This window comes from Nilaparvata lugens, chromosome 12, assembly GCF_014356525.2.
Source record: "Nilaparvata lugens isolate BPH chromosome 12, ASM1435652v1, whole genome shotgun sequence".
Classification (NCBI taxonomy): domain Eukaryota; kingdom Metazoa; phylum Arthropoda; class Insecta; order Hemiptera; family Delphacidae; genus Nilaparvata; species Nilaparvata lugens.
In genome coordinates, this window is record NC_052515.1 from 11,155,533 (window position 1) to 11,175,009 (window position 19,477).

At 35.5% G+C, this 19,477-nt stretch overlaps 2 protein-coding genes across 2 annotated transcripts in view; both read right to left on the reverse strand.

Moving 5' to 3' along the window:
- Positions 1 to 2,146: 2,146 nt before the first annotated feature.
- LOC120353819 lies at positions 2,147 to 5,348 on the reverse strand. Its single transcript, XM_039438885.1, has 2 exons — positions 4,276 to 5,348; positions 2,147 to 3,399 (listed from the first exon to the last, which is right to left on the reverse strand). The coding sequence occupies exons 1-2, from the start codon at positions 4,588 to 4,590 to the stop codon at positions 2,998 to 3,000; spliced, it is 717 nt and encodes a 238-aa protein (XP_039294819.1). The 5' UTR covers positions 4,591 to 5,348; the 3' UTR covers positions 2,147 to 2,997.
- A 12,231-nt stretch (positions 5,349 to 17,579) lies between these two features.
- LOC120353920 (uncharacterized serine-rich protein C215.13-like) overlaps positions 17,580 to 19,477 on the reverse strand; it is a 31,364-nt gene continuing 29,466 nt past the window's right edge. The window contains 1 exon segment of the mRNA XM_039439454.1: positions 17,580 to 17,991. Coding sequence (XP_039295388.1) covers positions 17,686 to 17,991 — 306 coding nt within the window. The 3' untranslated portion in view covers positions 17,580 to 17,685.

A 19,477-nucleotide genomic window follows, 5' to 3' on the forward strand; every position in this document is an offset into this window, starting at 1 on the left:
ATCAAGGTATAAATTGTCATGTGGTACTTTAGTACCATCAAATATTTTAAAATGAACCAATAAATTTTAATAGAATTATAAAAGGAAAAGGAGGTTAGACCTAGTCAAAGGATCAATCAACTTAAATCGAATATTATTAGCGATTAGGAGTAATAGTATTATCAAAAACGATAAGAAAACATGTATAATTGTGATTCTATAACTATGAGAACCCATTGGCAAGATTAAAAAATTATAAAGTGGCTTACTTATTATTGGTGGATTATAAAAAATAAAAGTTTGCATGGACATTGAGGTTAGAATTATTTGTTTACATTTTGAAAAGAATTAGTCGATCTTGAATAAATCGATAATTATTAGAATCAATGCTGAGCGAATCAGCTGATCATTCGATCAACCAGTATAACAGGTTGAATTATATAAAATTTACTCACAAAGGATATATTATGTATACTAAAGGAAGTTGATGTGTAGAAATGCGAACAACTATTATTTCTGTATAAATATTTATTATAATCTACAAAAGCACGAAAATTCAGAGTATACAAAACTCATATAAAAAACTAAATGTATTATCTATTAAAATTGTATGTTACGATTTATTTATGAAATCAATTTAAGATAAACACTCCATATATTTGTAAAAAAACTTTTTATTCAATTTTTTCTATTATAAGAAAAAGAGGAAGCCCTGATTCCAAGGCGACCAATTGTATTGAGTTTATTAAATTGAAGACCAATCAGAGAGTAGCTTACAAAATTATTCTAGGAAGAGACAAATTTTTCTGAAAACCTCCTTCTTCTGGCTTAAGCTCTTCACCTGAGAGGACGCACATAGAGTTTAGGGTTCTTTCTTCCTTTTAAATTTTAACATTACCAAGCCAAACCCTTTTTAAATAATGTGAAATATTTGTATTAAATGTTAAATTATCTGTGAACTCAGTGTTGTTGAAGAGTTTGTAATCGTAATTGTTTCCATAAATATATCTTTAATTCGGAAAGAAATCTATAAGAATCTGGACCACGCGCTAGCCCAGCAGAGACGAAAGGAGCCTGCCTAATTAATTATTGGAAATAATTAATTCAATCCACGAGACTGCCAAGAACTTCATTTATGTGAGTGATAAGTCAAACGAGCTCATTTTAGGTTTCTACGTATAGTGGGGAAATTAATTAAAAGCGCTATTAAAATTAACTTAAATCCAATAAGAGGTCACAACGTGTTGAGTATTATCACATAGTTCATAAGAACATTTTATAAATTTATTTGATATATGTAGGAAGCTTACTTCCATGCACGGACCGAACTCATATAAATCCCTGAGATCTCATGTTTGATATTAATTTGTTAATTATTATTTTTGCTAATTGAGCAAAGTATATCATATCAAATCTATGAACCAAACAGGTTCATATTTGTAGAATTCTGAATTGACTGGAAGTCTAAGCATCAGTATTGAATATAATGTGTTTATGAATTTGAAACTCACTACTGTGAAAGCTATTAAATCTTGTGATAATTATTCAGATTTTAGAAAGAATTTATTTAAGAAAAATTATAGATATATCGAATGTTTTATATACACTGTTTTATGGGAATATATTTTGTGTTTTATGTCAGCATACAAAACCATAGAATTTTTTATTATATCCTAACTCATCTCGTGATATACAGTTTGAGCTGTTTTAGTTCCAATAGATATTCAGCAGCATATAAAGTTATTGAATCAAGTAATATTGATCTTATTAAAAGCACTCAGTATTTATCATCCTTTGATGATAATCATATTAGTTTGCCAGAACAAGTATATTGAAAATTATATTAATAAGGTTCCAGTTATATCATATAAGGATCCAGAGAGCTTCAAGAACTGGTGTTGTTAGTTCTAAGGAATTTTGGAAGGATAAATTGGTGAATACCTGTATTCATGATGAGCGTTTTAAGAATCAACTAGAAAAAACTATAGTTGGTCTTTATTATTCTCTAGTGGGTACATGGTTACTGATAATCAGTCATCAAATATTCTTTTAATTTCCTCACTGGTATTCTTCAAGAACTTCATAGAAGCAGCGGTAAGAGCTATTAATCACAGGTCATTGAACCTTATGGTGATTACTTGTATTTGTAAAATCCATGTATCTACCACTGAGCTAGAGCTGAGGTTTGAACCCAGTAATTTTGCGAGCCGGACGGCCTTAATTTTTTGTGAATTTATTCGCGAAAGAGGGAATTTAACAACTGCTCTTATAAATATCAAGAGCATCGTATCATCTGTAAGGGATTTGCAATTTACCACCTTACACAGTTATAGCTTCATAACGTGGGGCTCTACCATAAGAGACAACCCTCCAAGGAGCACAACTTCATATAATGTCACCCAACCAGTGGGGCGAAGGTTTACCATTTTACATAATGGCGCCCAACGTGGGGCATGATGAAAAGCTTACCTACTCAATCTTACTATCAATAATTAATGAAATTATTGATAAAACTGAAAGCTGCAAGAAATATAATCTTGAAGTCGATTTGACAAGATATATCTGATGATCTATTGTAAGTTTCTGGCTAAAATAATTGAGTTGCTCTTCAAATTGAAATTTTTCAAGCTGCATAAATACAGACAAACTGTATCACACGAGTTTGATAACATAATTCTCATAATAGAGAAAAAATTGGATGGAAATTTCCATAAAATCTTATAACCAAATTTTGATCTTGATCTTTGAATCTAGACATTGTATGCTGACCAGGGTTATAGGTTATTTGAGGCATTATAATATTATTGTTGTTAAGGAAGATAAGACCCTAACTAAAATTTTAAGAACTATATTAATGTAATTTGTACAGGTTGGAAGTCATACCTGTCTCTTGATGTTTGTTTCGTAATATATGTACATGACACTTGAAACTTTTAACACCACACAATTTTATCCAGAATAGGCACTATCACTAAATCCATTTTAATATTCCTGAAATTTGGCAGTACACTTGGCAATTTATTCGAAGTATTCCATAATATCGTCACCATGAGCCAGTCGCCAGCTAACTTGCAAATTTCCTACTTCAGCGACCACCCCCAAAACTATGTAGCTACGACACCGGCCAATCAACAACCCCAGGACAATGCAGCGGAGACCCCACGAGAGAGAGAGGGAGGCAGCATATGCTCCATCAATTTCGACCTGCAAAACTTGGCCCAATTGTCTTATACGAAGATCGATAACGTCGTCGATGTGATTAATTCCGATGAGAGTCTGGCTGAGGGAGATGAGGGAGTGAGGGCGTCCAACCTGGTACCGGCATCTTCGCAGATTGCTCCAAGCGTCGCCGAGGGAACGAGGAGTGCTGCCACCCAATCGCCATCCAACGTGACCAGTCAACCGCCATCCGCCACCAACCTGGAAAAATGCAATACAACATTAGACTCTTCAGTCGGTTACGTTACCAATCTTATCGCAAATGATTCTACAAACGAAATACAACTCATGTTTGGTCAACTCTTAGCAGGACAAGCTAAAGGAGCAGAAACAGCCCGGGAAAACAGCAAAACTATCAAAACAATCCAGGATAAATTGGAGGAAAATACCAAAGTCCTACAAGAAGATATCAAAACAGTCAGACAGGATGTCAAAGCTATGGATGAAAAATTTTCTAGCTTCAGGGAGGAAGTGAGAAATATAATAGACACCAAAATAGATACACAATCTGCAGTCATCAAAAAGTTAGAAACTCGTATAGATGACGTCACCTGTCAAATAAATGAGTGTTGTTGAAAAACAGGTGGACGTATTGGGTAAGGAGCTACGCACCACTATCATGGGAACTGTCATGGAGAAGGTGTTGGAAAATAAGGGCGAGATAGAGTCAAAAGTGGAGGAAAATAATAATAAAATAGCGAAAATAGTCAAGGAACAAAGTAACGTGCAGACAGGTAAAGCAAATTTAGCAGAGGAGGGGGCAAAATCACGAGAGAGATAGGGCATGTTAGAGAATGCCATTGGCAGACAACAGTTGAAGCTAACCGGATTGTATGATGAAGTGAATGCCAATAAGAAAATTATGAATGACAAATGGATTGCAAATGAAGAATGAGTCTCCAGAATAGAGATGCATATGGAAAATATCCCAGTCAGTCAGATGCATTATACACCGACTGAAGTAGTAAACGGCGCTCAACTTTTTCAAAGTCTTGGAAAATTAGATAATTCCTACCATCATATGCAACCCCGACCATTCATAGATCAAATAAAAGCCATTCAGGAATTGATACCCACCTCTTGGTTAGTATGGCGTTTCCAACTGTCCAGTCTATTACTCGGCGAGCCGCTGATGTTTTTCCAGAGCCGGATGCGAGATATCAATAGCCTGGAGGACTTCATCTCCCAATTCCTGCAGCAGTATTGGAGCGAACGTAAGCAGATGGACGCACTATCAGAGATTATATCATGCACATATAATAATAGAGGCAGACAATCATATACTGAATTTGTGGCTAAGATGATGTGCAAAAATTCGCAACTAGACAAATCTATGGCGGATGCATCACTAGCAAGTATATTATCAAAAAAGCTTCCTTTCAATGTTCGCATGACACTAGAAGTATCCTCGATTGCCAGTTGCAAAGAATTAATGGAACATTTACACTGTATCCAATCCAGTCAGGTAAAAGATCGCACAGGAGACTCCAATCATTCTCTTTAACATAATAGCAATAGTCTCAGAAAAAATTATAATGGTGAGAATCAAATGTCAAATGCCGGAGTAAACACTCAATATCCAAAATACCCTGAAAATACTGGCAGAGGTCAACCTTTCGAAAATAATTCTAGAAATAGATCTCAATATTACAATAGTAAACAACAGGATAGAGGAGCATATTATGATGGCAGAGATCGTTTAAATGGGAATAATTACAAGCGAGATGGAGGTCACAAGAATCAAGGTGAAACACATCAAAATCATAACCGGACAAATACATCTTACACAGTAGCACATACAACAGAGACAACCCAAAATCAACATGCAAATAACCCACCACCAAATCAAGAAATAAGTGCTTCTAAAACTACATGACTATATGACACCCCCAAAGTAAAGGATAATTATTCATCTGCCAAATTAGAGGAACATGCCAAACCTCTCCACATAGACACCACTTTCCGGGACGATCAGCATGAAACACTCCTAGAAAATCCTGACGGTACCGATGTGACATCAGACAGCCAGCTACAAACTTATATCGAATGCAAGTTGTATGGGACTAAACTACAAGCCCTGATTGACAGTGGTTCACAATGCTGTTTATTACAAGAGGACATGTTTTTAAACAACAAAGATAAGCATGCAATGGCTACACTACCCCTCACTAATGTATACATTTCCGGTATTAATCCTGGCAGAAGAATAAAAGTAACCACTCAATGTCTCTTAGAAGTGGAAATAGAAGGAATTATATTCGAATATACTTTCCTAGTGTTACCAGTCAAAGGTCCATCAATGATAATAGGCGCTGATTTTCTACAGTATTTTCGAACCTGTTTAAATTTCCATACGCTAAAATTCCATGCAAGCCCTGAAACCACCACCACCGAAATTATTACACCTCTCAGTTTAAAAAGACATCCAGGAGAAAATCGGATAGTACAATTTGCATATCACATGGAAGGCGTTCCTAGGACTTGGGGTATTCATGAAATGGAAGAAACCATGGAGCATTTTGAAGTGTTGAGTTTAACGACAACAGATGATGGCGTGATTGATAAAGAGGTTTCCTCTGAAGAAATGTTTGAAAAATTATTGGATACGATAAACTGTTATGCCGAATGGGATTTAAATACAAAAAACAGTGTCGCGAAGGTTTTCATTGAGAATAGAGATGTCTTCTCAGAACAACCAGGTCTAGCCAAAGACTTTGAATGCCAACTCAAAGTCAAACCTCATGAAGCCTATTACCGAAAATCTTATCCAATACCATTTACATACCGCCTGGCAGCTATAGCAGAGATAGACAGAATGTTAGAATTGGGGATTATTGAACCATCAACCTCTCAATATAGTTTACCGATTGTTTGTGTTGCTAAGAAAGACGGCACCGTGAGATTATGTCTAGATGCGCGAGCGCTTAACAACATTCTGGAAGATGACCGTGAGAGCCCAGACCAGATAGAACAAGTACTTCAAACCTTTAGTGGGAAGAATATATATTCTACAGTTGACCTAAGCGCAGGTTATTGGCAGATCCAGATAGCAGCAGAATCAAGAGATTATCTATCATTCTTATTCAATGGAAGAAATTACTGCTTCACCCGCCTAGCTTTTGGACTGAGGAATGCCATGGCCATATTTATTCGTTGCCTTCATCAAGCCGTAGGAGAAGATGTCATGGATTTCTGTACACTCTATGTGGATGATGGAATTATTTCTTCAACAAATATTCAGGACCATTGTCAACACCTAAACATAATATTTTGTCGCCTCATCAGATGTGGACTCAAATTGAAATTATCAAAATGCGAATTTTTTGCGCAACAAGTCAAATATTTGGGACATATCATTACCCCAGACGGCATCTCCCAAGATAGCAGTAAATTAGAAGCCATCAGAAAATTCCCTTCACCAACTAACCGAAAGCAACTACAGAAATTCATTGGATTTCTTCAATTCTATAGACGTTTCAACAGCCGCATGTCACACTACACTGCCCAATTAAGTCACATACTATCTACCAACAAAGCATGGAAGTGGACAGAAGCAGAAGAGAAGATATTTCGAGAATTAAAAGAAGCTTTCCTTGAAATAGTTGTACTAAGTCATCCCGATAGGAGCCAACCATTTTACATAAATGTAGACGCCTCAGATTACGCCATAGGAGCAGAAATATTTCAGAAAAGTGCCGAAGGAGACAAAGGAGTACTAGCCTTTTTCAGTAATCACTAAACCCAGCACAAAGACGCTATTCGATTACAGAAAAGGAGTTATTAAGTATAGTAGAAGTCTGTAAAAAATACTGCATGCTACTGTTGGGAAATAAAATTTATATCAATACTGACCACAAAGCTCTCACATTTTTTAAAACAGCTAAATTAAACCACAACAGACTGTCAAGATGGTTTCTCACTCTTCAAGAGTTTGACCTCGATCTCACACACTTACCAGGAAAACAAAACCAAACAGCCGATTTTCTATCCCGAGAACTAGATGCCACATACTGTAACGACACAAACCTGAAATGCTACGCAATGGAAATGGACGAAAGCATACCATATCCCGAAAATATCAAACCTAAAGTCTACAAGAATACCCTAACACCCAGAAGGATTTAGAACGCGCAAAAAGAAGACTCCAAGCTGTCACAAATTTTAGAAATATTGGACGAAGGACCATCTGAACTGCCCAACTACCTGCGACAGTACACACGATACCGTGGATTCCTATTTCACCGCACCACACCACAAAGTTATAACTGGAGAATCATAATACCTAAGGAAATAGCGGAGGGAGTGATTAAGGAAACACATGAGAGAATTGGCCACTTTGGAGTAAGAATAACGATATGTAAAAGAAGCCTGTTATTTGAAAGGTATGCACAAAAAGGTAGTCAAAGTATTAAGAGCATGCGACCTGTGTCAGAAAACAAAACATCTAAAATATCAAGTCAGGGGAGAAATGATACCTATATTGCCGACTGCCCCATTGGAGTTAGTATCAGCAGACATTTATGGTCCTCTACCCCTAGCACAACATGGGAAAAGATATATATTCGTGTTAACATGCACATTCTCTAAATACACCATGTTCTTTCCCATCAGTAAATTAACAGGTGAAGCCCTAGCAAATTGCGTAGTGAATAAGTGGACTCCACAAGTAGGAAAACCTAAGCGCATTCTATCAGATAATGCATCGTATTTTTGTGGTAAACAATGGAAAAGAATACTTGACCTGGCTGATATAAAAATATCTCGAACTTCCGCATACTCTCCTAGTTCGAATCCCATGGAGCGCCGTATGGCAGAAATCTCACGATTCATGAGGGCGTACTGCTCTGAAAGTGCAGGGACACACGATCCGGCGACATCGCCGTCCGGCGTTTTCGCCATCCGAAGCTTCGCTGTCCGGTTGCAAGAAGTACACAGGAAGGCATGGGGCAGAACACATGATGCCGGCGGCGCCGGCGACGGCGAAAACGCCGGCCCGGCGAGAAATTGACCCGGCGATATTGCCGGATATTCTCTACTTCGCCGTCCGGTTTTGCCACCGGAAAGCAGTAGCAGGGCGTTGTACTATATGGAGATGAACACACGACACGGCAAAAACGCCGGACGGCGCTGTCCCCACCCATGCCACTTCTTTATTTATTAACATTTGTAAAGTTACGCCGGATCGTGTGTCCCTGCACAAAGACATCAAAGTTGGGTTAGATATTTATCATTCCTGGAAGAATGTTTCAACAATTGTATCAATGAGAATACAGGATATACACCAGTAGAGGTTATTTTTGTAGAAAGAAATAAAATGTTTATTGAAAAGTTGATAGATTTCCCACCGTCGAATGCTTTAACTCGTCCTAACCTAGACATCTGTCACATTGTACAACAGAGATTAGAAAGGTCAGTGACCTCACGAAAACATTATCATGATAATAAATCCAAACAGTTCAAATACAGTGTCGGAGATGAAATACTTTTAAAAAGCCATAGATTATCCAATGCATTGGAGAAAACTACCAGAAAATTCTTTCATATAACTGGACCATATAAAATAGCAGCCGTAACTGAACGTAATACAGTTCAGTTGTATGAAGAATGCAAACCAAATTTAACTTGGTGGGAAAATATCTCTAATCTCAAACCGTATTATCAGGACACTAAGCGATAAGGATATAAATAATAATATTTTGATGAAACGTCATTGGCCTACCTGACGAGATATATGTACCAGACGAATGCCAACAATACACTTAATTAGCAGACGAGTATCCACTTCGAATAACAACACCTGAAAATAAAGAAATAAAAAATTTAGAAACCACCTTTAATACCATCCTCACTAATGAAGCAAGAGAATGAATAACTTCTAATGTAAAAACCAGCTTACCGTTGTATATCTTAAAGACATCAAAATGGCGACAGCTGATAAACAGAAGCCAGCGAACATTGCCTGTTCACCGCAAGAACCCGAGTAGTCAATGCCTATTAAATCATCCAAGTTGATACCCCGAATAAGAAGCTCAAGTGTCATATAAATGTGAATTGTATGTAAATATATTATAAAAAATATTATATTATTATTATTTATGTGTAAATCTAATTGAGAAAATAAATAAAATTATCCGCCAAATGATCAAACCGCATAGTTACCACCAAAAAGCATTAAGCCAAAGTTTCAATGTATCAAATGAATAAGACGTTCTTGTTAATAAAATTTATCAAAGATTATCCTTTAAAAATATTCATTGTATAAAAGTAAAGCCCAAATTCAATAAGAGATTGAAATCAAAATGTACAAGCCACTGTTCTATGTCGAGGGAGGAGAAATATTATATTCTGCAAGTCAGAGAATTATAAGGTTGTTAGGTTGGCAATGATTTTGCATCAACGTTCAAATGTGCTTCCAGCCTGAGGGCGAAGCATGGATTGGAAAAAATGTTTATATTGTGTATGGAGGAGGAGATAATTTATATTTGTGTATTGTGTGTAGTAGGAGATTGGCCGATGTAAGGTGTATATATTTGAATTGAATTTATTTATTATTGTATATGTTGTTGAATTGTTAGGAGACAGGATTCTCAGTAGATTTGTTAACAGGCTTTGTAACATGTGTGATTTCTGATCCAAAACCAACAGGATCATAAAATTATATTATATTCTTGAATTGTCGTTTTATATCAGAAATCAGAGGGCGTATTGTGTCACGTGGTACTCTAGTACCATCAAATATTTTAAAATGAACCAATGAAATTTAATAGAATTATAAAAGGGAAAGGAGGTTAGACCTAGTCAAAGGATCAATCAACTTAAATCGAATATTATTAGCGATTAGGAGTAATAGTATTATCAAAAACGATAAGAAAACATGTATAATTGTGATTCTATAACTATGAGAACCCATTGGCAAGATTAAAAAATTATAAAGCGGCTTACTTATTATTGGTGGATTATAAAAAATAAAAGTTTGCATGGACATTGAGGTTAGAATTATTTGTTTACATTTTGAAAAGAATTAGTCGATCTTGAATAAATCGATAATTATTAGAATCAATGCTGAGCGAATCAGCTGATCATTCGATCAACCAGTATAACAGGTTGAATTATATAAAATTTACTCACAAAGGATATATTATGTATACTAAAGGAAGTTGATGTGTAGAAATGCGAACAACTATTATTTCTGTATAAATATTTATTATAATCTACAAAAGCACGAAAATTCAGAGTATACAAAACTCATATAAAAAACTAAATGTATTATCTATTAAAATTGTATGTTACGATTATTTATGAAATCAATTTAAGATAAACACTCCATATATTTGTAAAAAAACTTTTTATTCAATTTTTTCTATTATAAGAAAAAGAGGAAGCCCTGATTCCAAGGCGACCAATTGTATTGAGTTTATTAAATTGAAGACCAATCAGAGAGTAGCTTACAAAATTATTCTAGGAAGAGACAAATTTTTCTGAAAACCTCCTTCTTCTGGCTTAAGCTCTTCACCTGAGAGGACGCACATAGAGTTTAGGGTTCTTTCTTCCTTTTAAATTTTAACATTACCAAGCCAAACCCTTTTTAAATAATGTGAAATATTTGTATTAAATGTTAAATTATCTGTGAACTCAGTGTTGTTGAAGAGTTCGTAATCGTAATTGTTTCCATAAATATATCTTTAATTCGGAAAGAAATCTATAAGAATCTGGACCACGCGCTAGCCCAGCAGAGACGAAAGGAGCCTGCCTAATTAATTATTGGAAATAATTAATTCAATCCACGAGACTGCCAAGAACTTCATTTATGTGAGTGATAAGTCAAACCAGCCCGTTTTAGGTTTCTACGTATAGTGGGGAAATTAATTAAAAGCGCTATTAAAATTAACTTAAATCCAATAAGAGGTCACAACGTGTTGAGTATTATCACATAGTTCATAAGAACATTTTATAAATTTATTTGATATATGTAGGAAGCTTACTTCCATGCACGGCCCGAACTCATATAAATCCCTGAGATCTCATGTTTGATATTAATTTGTTAATTATTATTTTTGCTAATTGAGCAAAGTATATCATATCAAATCTATGAACCAAACAGGTTCATATTTGTAGAATTTTGAATTGACTGGAAGTCTAAGCATCAGTATTGAATATAATGTGTTTATGAATTTGAAACTCACTACTGTGAAAGCTATCAAATCTTGTGATAATTATTCAGATTTTAGAAAGAATTTATTTAAGAAAAATTATAGATATATCGAATGTTTTATATACACTGTTTTATGGGAATATATTTTGTGTTTTATGTCAGCATACAAAACTATAGAATTTTTTATTATATCCTAACTCATCTCGTGATATACAGTTTGAGCTGTTTTAGTACCAATAGATATTCAGCAGCATATAAAGTTATTGAATCAAGTAATATTGATCTTATTAAAAGCACTCAGTATTTATCATCCTTTGATGATAATCATATTAGTTTGCCAGAACTAGTATATTGAAAATTATATTAATAAGGTTCCAGTTATATCATATAAGGATCCAGAGAGCTTCAAGAACTGGCGTTGTAAGTTCTAAGGAATTTTGGAAGGATAAATTGGTGAATACCTGTATTCATGATGAGTGTTTTAAGAATCAACTAGAAAAAAACTATAGTTGGTCTTTATTATTCTCTAGTGGGTACATGGTTACTGATAATCAGTCATCAAATATTCTTTTAATTTCCTCACTGGTATTCTTCAAGAACTTCATAGAAGCAGTGGTAAGAACTATTAATCACAGGTCATTGAACCTTATGGTGATTACTTTTATTTGTAAAATTCATGTATCTACCACTGAGCTTGAGCTGAGGTTTGAAACCAGTAATTTTGCAAGCCGGACGGCCTTAATTTTTTGTGAATTTATTCACAAAAGAGGGAATTTAACAACTGCTCTTATAAATATCAAGAGCATCGTATCATTTGTAAGGGATTTGCAATTTACCACCTTACACAGTTATAGCTTCATAACGTGGGGCTCTACCATAAGAGATAACCCTCCAAGGAGCACAACTTCACATAATGTCACCCAACCAGTGGGGCAAAGGTTTACCATTTTACAAAACTCATTAGATAGAGCCTGTAAGGTACATGATATAGCGTATACACAAAATAGTGAATAAAACTCGAGCGGTAGCTGACAGAGCTCTAGCAAACGCTGCGTGGGACATTTTCAAAAATCCACAAACACCTCCTGCCAAGAAAGCACTTAGCTATCTTGTTACAAACGTCATGAAAGCTGAAGCGGCGTTTGGTGGGTCTTTGAGAAAGAAGAAGAAGAAGAAGAATGAGAGGAGAAGTTATAGTAATGATATTAGACGCAAAGCTATAGCTCAGTTGAAAAAGCATATTGCAGGAAAAGGGTATTTTTTGAAGCCTTTTCCTCAAATAACTAGTGGGGGGAGAGTTTTAATTCCACCCCCTCTACCACCCCCATCATCATATGGAGTGAGTTTATTCCCTCAAAAACAAGTTAAGAAACGTAGAACAACAAAGAAGAGTAGGAAGAAGAAGAAGAAGAAGACATGAATATTGAAGGAGAATTGAGTAATTATGATTTGATTGATTGGTCGAAATTATTACAGATTCGGCTAAGAGGTATATATATGCTAGATGCATTACCCAAAAAAATTCTAAAAAACGAGAATGCCATTGTGAATTTAGCGAGGGAAAGCGACGATGGTACACATTGGGTTGCATATAAAAAAGTCGGTTCCAATGTTTGGTATTTTGATCCAATTGGAAATTTACAACTGTCATACAAATTGGACGAATATTGGAAAAAAGAAATTGGAGTAAATATATTTTATAATGTAGAGCACATGCAACCATTAAATAGCAATTTTTGTGGTCATCTTACATTATTGTTTCTTGCAAATCAGTTGTAATTAAGTGTTTGTGCTGAACACACATTACAAGATGGTTGTTATTACATTGAGATCTAACACAAGTAACCTCTACGAACATTTACAAGAAATTATAGAATTGGATAAAAATCGTGAATGGGAAATTGGATTGATTAATTTTTGTAGTTACAATAGTATTGCAAACATTAACAAAGGAACAAATTCCAGCTTCAAATATGGTGATAGATTAATTGAGCTGGATACGGGTGCATATGAAGTTGAGGATATTATAAAATCTTTAAAGAATAAATTGAATATTGATGAGAAGAAGAAGAATAAACTTATTATACGAGCAAACGTGTAATCGGCAACCTTTTTGACGAAATACGATATGAATTAGCAGGTCAGCAACTTTCTAAATCAAGATTGATTGGATTAACATCCACAATCAAAGCTATACTAGTGAAGAATACGCTCGATAAGAACACATATCACTTGGCTGGTTTTGACAGAGCAGGATATGAGCTAACAGATAATAAATTCACTTTCTGTGTACCGCTGAAATTAATCCTCCCATTTTTTGAAGATTTTCAAAGAATAATTTTAAATTTGAAACAGGAACTCGTCTTATTGAGGTCACCGACAGACCTAAATTGTGTTGAGTCCGCAAGTGGAACAAGCGTTAGTGTGAAAATTACAAAACTGCAATGGAGAATGCCCTACATAACTTTAGAAGATCATGTAAGACTGAAATTTTTGGGACTGCTCGATGCTGACACTCCACTGAAATTAGGTTTCCGGCATTGGGAAATTTGTGAATTACCAAATTTGCAAAATTCACTTAACCATTCTTGGGCAGTCTGCACCACATCGAGTTTTGATAGTCCAAAATATGTTATAATTGCATTTCAAACTGATCGTAAGAATAAAATTAAAAAATCAATATCTAATTTCGATAGCTGCGGTATTTACAATGTTAAAGTATATTTGAACAGCGAGTATTATCCATATGAAAATCTGCTAGGTAAAAAGGAGGTATTATACCGGATGTTTTTGGATTTCGTGCCCTCGTATTATAATCATTCAATCACTAGCAAACTCGGAACAGAGATTGACTTTTAAACGTTTTGTGAATCAACACCGCTGATTGTTGTGGACTGTTCGCACCAAGCAAATCATTTGAAATCATCAACAGATGTTCGTATTGAAATGGAATTTAATAGTGCAGTACCTGCAAATACTTCTGCCTATCGCGTTTTAATTAGCGATCGTGTGATGGAGTACACACCTCTGATGAGCATGGTGAAAGAAGTTCAGTAATTTTATTGATAGAGTGCACCAGCTGCAATATTATATAAGGTGTGCACTCTGACAAATTTGGTTCATTATCAATTTCACCTTTGAACAGGTAACATCTAAAATGTCCTATTCTTTGTGTTCTGATATTTTTGACAAAGCGCAAACTCAGTCTATTGGTATCCAGTGCGATCTTGATTCCGATAGTTTCTATTATGAACCAAGGTGCAGTACACCAATCCAGAAGCCGCTGCAGGTGGAGGAGGAGCAGAAACGGGAGGAGGAGGAGAGGGAGAAAGATGGAGGATTCGATGAGCCCACAGAAGAGAATGAAGTGGACAAGCAAGCAAGTACGAAAATTGCTACAGTTGATCTTCACTGGTTTAAACAAGATTGTAATCAAATTATTGTGAAAGAACTTGCCATAATTGATCAGTTTAATAATTATATTGTATTCCATTTCAAATCACCATTTGCAAAGACAGAATTGAGTGCAAAATTGTATAACGATGTAACATGGTAAGAACGTCACTATCATAAAATAAAATGGGAGGATGGAGATTTAGAATACACTGACTCATTAATACGTGATTACCTTGTAGGTTATGAGAAAATTTTCACAAAAGGAACTGAGAAAGCAAAGTTTTTAAGAAGATTACATACTAACGTTCAATGTATACCAGAGGATTTTGCAAAACCCGATTTCAGCTTTTTCACTAGTTCATGGTGTTATGGTGTGTGTAACATTCATAAAAATAGACCAGATGGACATTGTGCTTTGTTCTCTGCCCAACATTATAATTCTTTGTTGTTTAAAAATATGTATCAAACAAATAATTTCATGTGTGAAAACAATCGAATGCAAAGTATGAAAATGGCCGCAATGTACACAAATTCGCAGAAAAGAAACTTTGCTCGTTATGGATTCTTCTACAATGGAAAAGAGATTCAGTGTGTTTATTGCATGCATGTATTGAGACTGCATAAAGCATGTACATGTTGTCTGTCTGCAATTAATGAAGAAAGACCACTTAATTACTCTATAATAGTGCCAGCCTACACTTAGTTTTGTTCATTCGCTTATCATGGATCCGAGAAAGTGGTTGACTGCTGACAATAAGTTGGAAGTGAGGTTAAAAAACTGTATTGATTGGTATGATGAGTGTGAAAGTGCAATTAGGAAATCAACTCGTGAAAATTATAGTTTGGCGAAACAATTAAAAGACATTTCTCTAAGCATGGTTAATTTAAATGACATAAGAGACTATCTATGTTATTATCGTCCTCATAATTTGTGTATAGATAAGTTAATTAAAATTGAAGATGAAATTATGAATAGTTGTGCTGGTGAAATGTGTAAATAAACTTTTTCTGTATTCAAATGATTTTTCAATCAAATGTTCCAACTCACTTTTTAGTTTAGTACTCGGTCAGAGCTAGACCTGTCAACAGCAACGTGTGTGGTGTGATCTTTTTTATACAGGCAAGACATGACTGTCTTCAAGTTGTAGGTACAACACGTGCACATTGTTAATTTATAGAACAGAGACACATGTCAAACATCTGGGAAGCCGTTAACATGCAGTGTTATGGTTTTTCAAAATTCAAAAAATTAACTCGTCTCTTGATGGGAATTTCATTTAACAAATTTGATTCAATTGCGAAGAATATTAAATTTTCAACAGGATGTCAAGATGTTGATTTACCGTTAACAAAAACAGAAAATGTACACTTTCCAATTTTATCTGAGATATTCGAATTGCTCGATATACTAGACAGTGGCCATCTACATTATGATTGTACAAATGATTCAGCATTATCTGTTGTTAAAAATTCCGATGAACTTTGGAAATGCTTGTACGATATTGCAGATAAAAAATGTAAAAGAACTGTAACAGAACTGAAATGTAAAGATCATTGACCTCTCTCTGGATTCACTTTAATATGACAGTATAGCATTAGATGTGAGAGAGAGAGAGAGAGAGAGAGAGAGAGAGAGAGAGAGAGAGAGAGAGAGAGAGAGAGAGAGAGAGAGAGAGAGAGAGAGAGAGAGAGAGGGAATTTCTCAATTCACTTTAATATGACAGTATAGATGTAGAGTGATAGGGAATTTCTCAATTCACTTTAATCTGTCAGTATAGCATTAGATGTAGAGCAATAGGGAATTTCTCAATTCACTTCAATCTGTCACTATAGCAATAGATGTAGAGAGAAGGATTCACTTTAATCTGTCAGTATAGCAATAGATGTAGAGAGAAGGATTCACTTCAATCTGACAGTATAGATGTAGAGTGATAGGGAATTTCTCAATTCACTTCAATCTGTCAGCATAGCAACAGATGTAGAGAGAAGGATTCACTTTAATCTGTCAGTATAGCATTAGGGAATTTTTCCCTCTCAAAGGGAAATTATTTTTTCCCTCATTTTCTTCATCCCCTCATCTATACTGGGCAAGGGGAAGGGGAAATCTATTTGAGAGAGAGAGATATCTTTCTCTCTTTTCATCCCCCTCATCACCACTGGACAAGGGGAAGGGGACTCTATTTTTAGAAAGAGAGAGAGAAAGAGATATATCTTTCTCTCTTTTCATACCCCTCATCTCCACTAGACAAGGGGAAGGGGAAATCTATTTTTAGAAAGAGAGAGAGAGAGATATATATCTTTCTCTCTTTTCATCCCCCTCATCTCCACTGGGCAGGGGTAAGGGAAATTTTTTTTTAGAACTCCCCCCCACCCTGTGGGCAGGGGGAAGGGGAGGCGGGATGGACGAGGGGGGAGAGGGTTTTCGAGCAAAAAAGTGCGTTTAAAGTATCTAAACCCCTCTACTTATTATATCAAAATTAGGAATCTTTATGCCTTTTCATATAGAACTTGATAGTTAGGCTTCATTTTCCAACTTTCAAATGAAGAGGCAGCTGGAATGGTGATTTCTTGTTAAGTGGAGTCAAGGGGATAGGTTGTCGTGACCGTAGACGACTACTTGACACCTCGCACCCTCGCGACAGGGTGTCCCCCAACTAGTTGTCACCTCCTCAGAAATGAGACAAGTAGACGGGTATGGCTCATGTCTACTTGTCCCCTAAAAACCGGTTTTAAAAGTGGACAAGTAGTTGGGGTGGCACCTAGTCGCGTACCCCTATCTATCTATCTACGTTTAGAACCAAGGGATGAGAGAATTCTAAAATAAGAAAACCAGTTTTTAAGTTGCTGTTACTTTATTAGTAATGATACAGGGTATGCATATGTTGTATGTAGTTGAACTACAGAGTGTGCCATCAAGATGGTGCAAGATGTTGGGCTTCTCAGTAGTATCCACCAAAACCAGAGGCTCCACCAGCGTATCCCGACTGAGCAGCGTATCCAGCAGCTGCCGACTGGGCACCAGCCTGGTAGGAGCTGGTGCTTGAGCTAGAAGCTGACTGCTGCTGCTGCATGTAAGCCGAGCGACTGGAGGCAGCTGAGCGACTGAACTGCGATCTCTGTGAGAAGGAACTGCAGTAGCTAGACCACTGCGAGTAGAATGGACAGCTGTAGGCCAGAGAGCTGGCATAACTGTAGCTTCTTAGACTGCGGTAGGCCTGGACGTTGAAGGAAGAGCCGATGTATTTCTGCAACAAAAACACAGGTTAGAGTCAACAGTCCGATGTATGCAACAAGACAACAGTATAAATCAATAGTCCGATGTACTTATGGAACAGTTCAAATCAATAGTCTGAGGTATTTCTGCAACAAATACAACAGTTAAAATCAATAGTCCGATGTACTCAACAAAAAAAACAGTTAAAATCAATAGTCTGATGTACTCAACAAAAAAAACAGTTAAAATCAAAAGTCTGACGTATTCAACAAAAACAGCAGTTGAGATCAATAGTCTGATGTATTCAACAAAACAACAGTTAAAATCAATAGGTCAATGTATTCAACAGAAATAACAGTTAAAATCAAAAGTCTGACGTATTCAACAAAAACAGCAGTTGAAATAAATAGTCTGATGTATTCAACAAAACAACATTTAAAATCAATTGTCCGATGTATGCACCAAGACAACAGTTTAAATCAATAGTCTGATGTATTTCTGCAACAAATAGAACAGTTAAAATCAATAGACCGATGTATTCAACAGAAACAACAGTTAAAATCAAAAGTCCAAAGTATGTATGCAACGAGATAACATTGGTTTCCATTTTGGTGAATAGTTATTCTCATTTCATTTCTTTCATTCATTGATATCATAGTAGAAATCATGATATTAGGCTATTTCATAAGTAGGATAGAAACACTATGCAAAGCCGGTATTATTTCTTTCCTAAATTTTACAACGTTCTATTCAACTTGCTTAGGATCTTGTCTATCTGTATAGGTAGGTAGGCCTACGCGGTACACATTTTTTAACGCAATTTTCGCTAATTTCCCTGCAAGCTAAAGACTTGAAACTTTCAATATTTTAAATCAATAGTTCGATGTATTCAACAAAAAGAACAGTTAAAATCAAAAGTCCGAAGTATGTATGAAAGAAAGACACCGGTTAAAATTAACAGTCCAATGTATTCAAGGAGAACAACAGTTAAAATTGATAGTGCGATGTATTTATGCAACAAAGACACTAGTCAAATAGGCCTAATGCAACAAAAGCATGGTTAAAATCAATAGTCCGATGTATTTATACAATATCCACTTTGTGAAAATACTTGAGGACTGAAAATTTTGTTAATTGAAGAACTACAAGACCTATTTCGGACTATGTCTAAATTTGGGAGAGGAATAGCACAAGGTTACCTTATTTTTCCTCTCCCTATCATTTTCATAATATACTTATTGTATAAATGAATCAAGAATGAATAAAGGATAAAGACAACCGATAAAACTAATAGTCCGGTGTAATTATGCAACAGTTTAAATCAATAGTCTAATGTAGGCTATTTATGCAACAAATACAACTGTTTAAATCAATAGTCTAATGTATTTATGCAACAAAGAAACCAGATAAGATCAATAGTCCCATGAATTCATGCAACAAAAAACTCTTGTTAAAATCAGTAGTCCGATGAATTTATGCAACAAAATCATCAGTCCAATGTATTTATGCAACAAAAA